Below are 210 nucleotides of genomic sequence, written 5' to 3'. Positions count from 1 at the left end.
ATAAAATATAATTCTCTCGTTCCAGGACTATGGGGTTTGCCCATAATAGGGAAACTTCCCTCCACTGAAGTTTCTCTTTGTGATCAAGTAAACGAACTGAAGAAGAAGTTTGGGAACATTGTATCGTGAGTATAAATGCACCATTATATTAGTAGAGATACTAACTTCATACAGTATTGCTTCATTGCATTTAGCCAGGTCAGGTAGTCA

At 37.1% G+C, this 210-nt stretch overlaps 1 protein-coding gene across 1 annotated transcript in view; it reads left to right on the top strand.

The window, feature by feature from the left end:
- Nucleotides 1-210, top strand: part of LOC119594563 (cytochrome P450 2L1-like) — a gene marked incomplete at its 5' end in the record, with an annotated part of 10,701 nt that overhangs the window by 4,697 nt on the left and 5,794 nt on the right. The window contains 1 exon segment of the mRNA XM_037943596.1: nt 26-125. Coding sequence (XP_037799524.1) covers nt 26-125 — 100 coding nt within the window.

The sequence above is a fragment of the Penaeus monodon genome, chromosome 34 (genome assembly GCF_015228065.2).
Source record: "Penaeus monodon isolate SGIC_2016 chromosome 34, NSTDA_Pmon_1, whole genome shotgun sequence".
Classification (NCBI taxonomy): domain Eukaryota; kingdom Metazoa; phylum Arthropoda; class Malacostraca; order Decapoda; family Penaeidae; genus Penaeus; species Penaeus monodon.
This window is presented reverse-complemented; position numbering and strand designations above follow the sequence as displayed.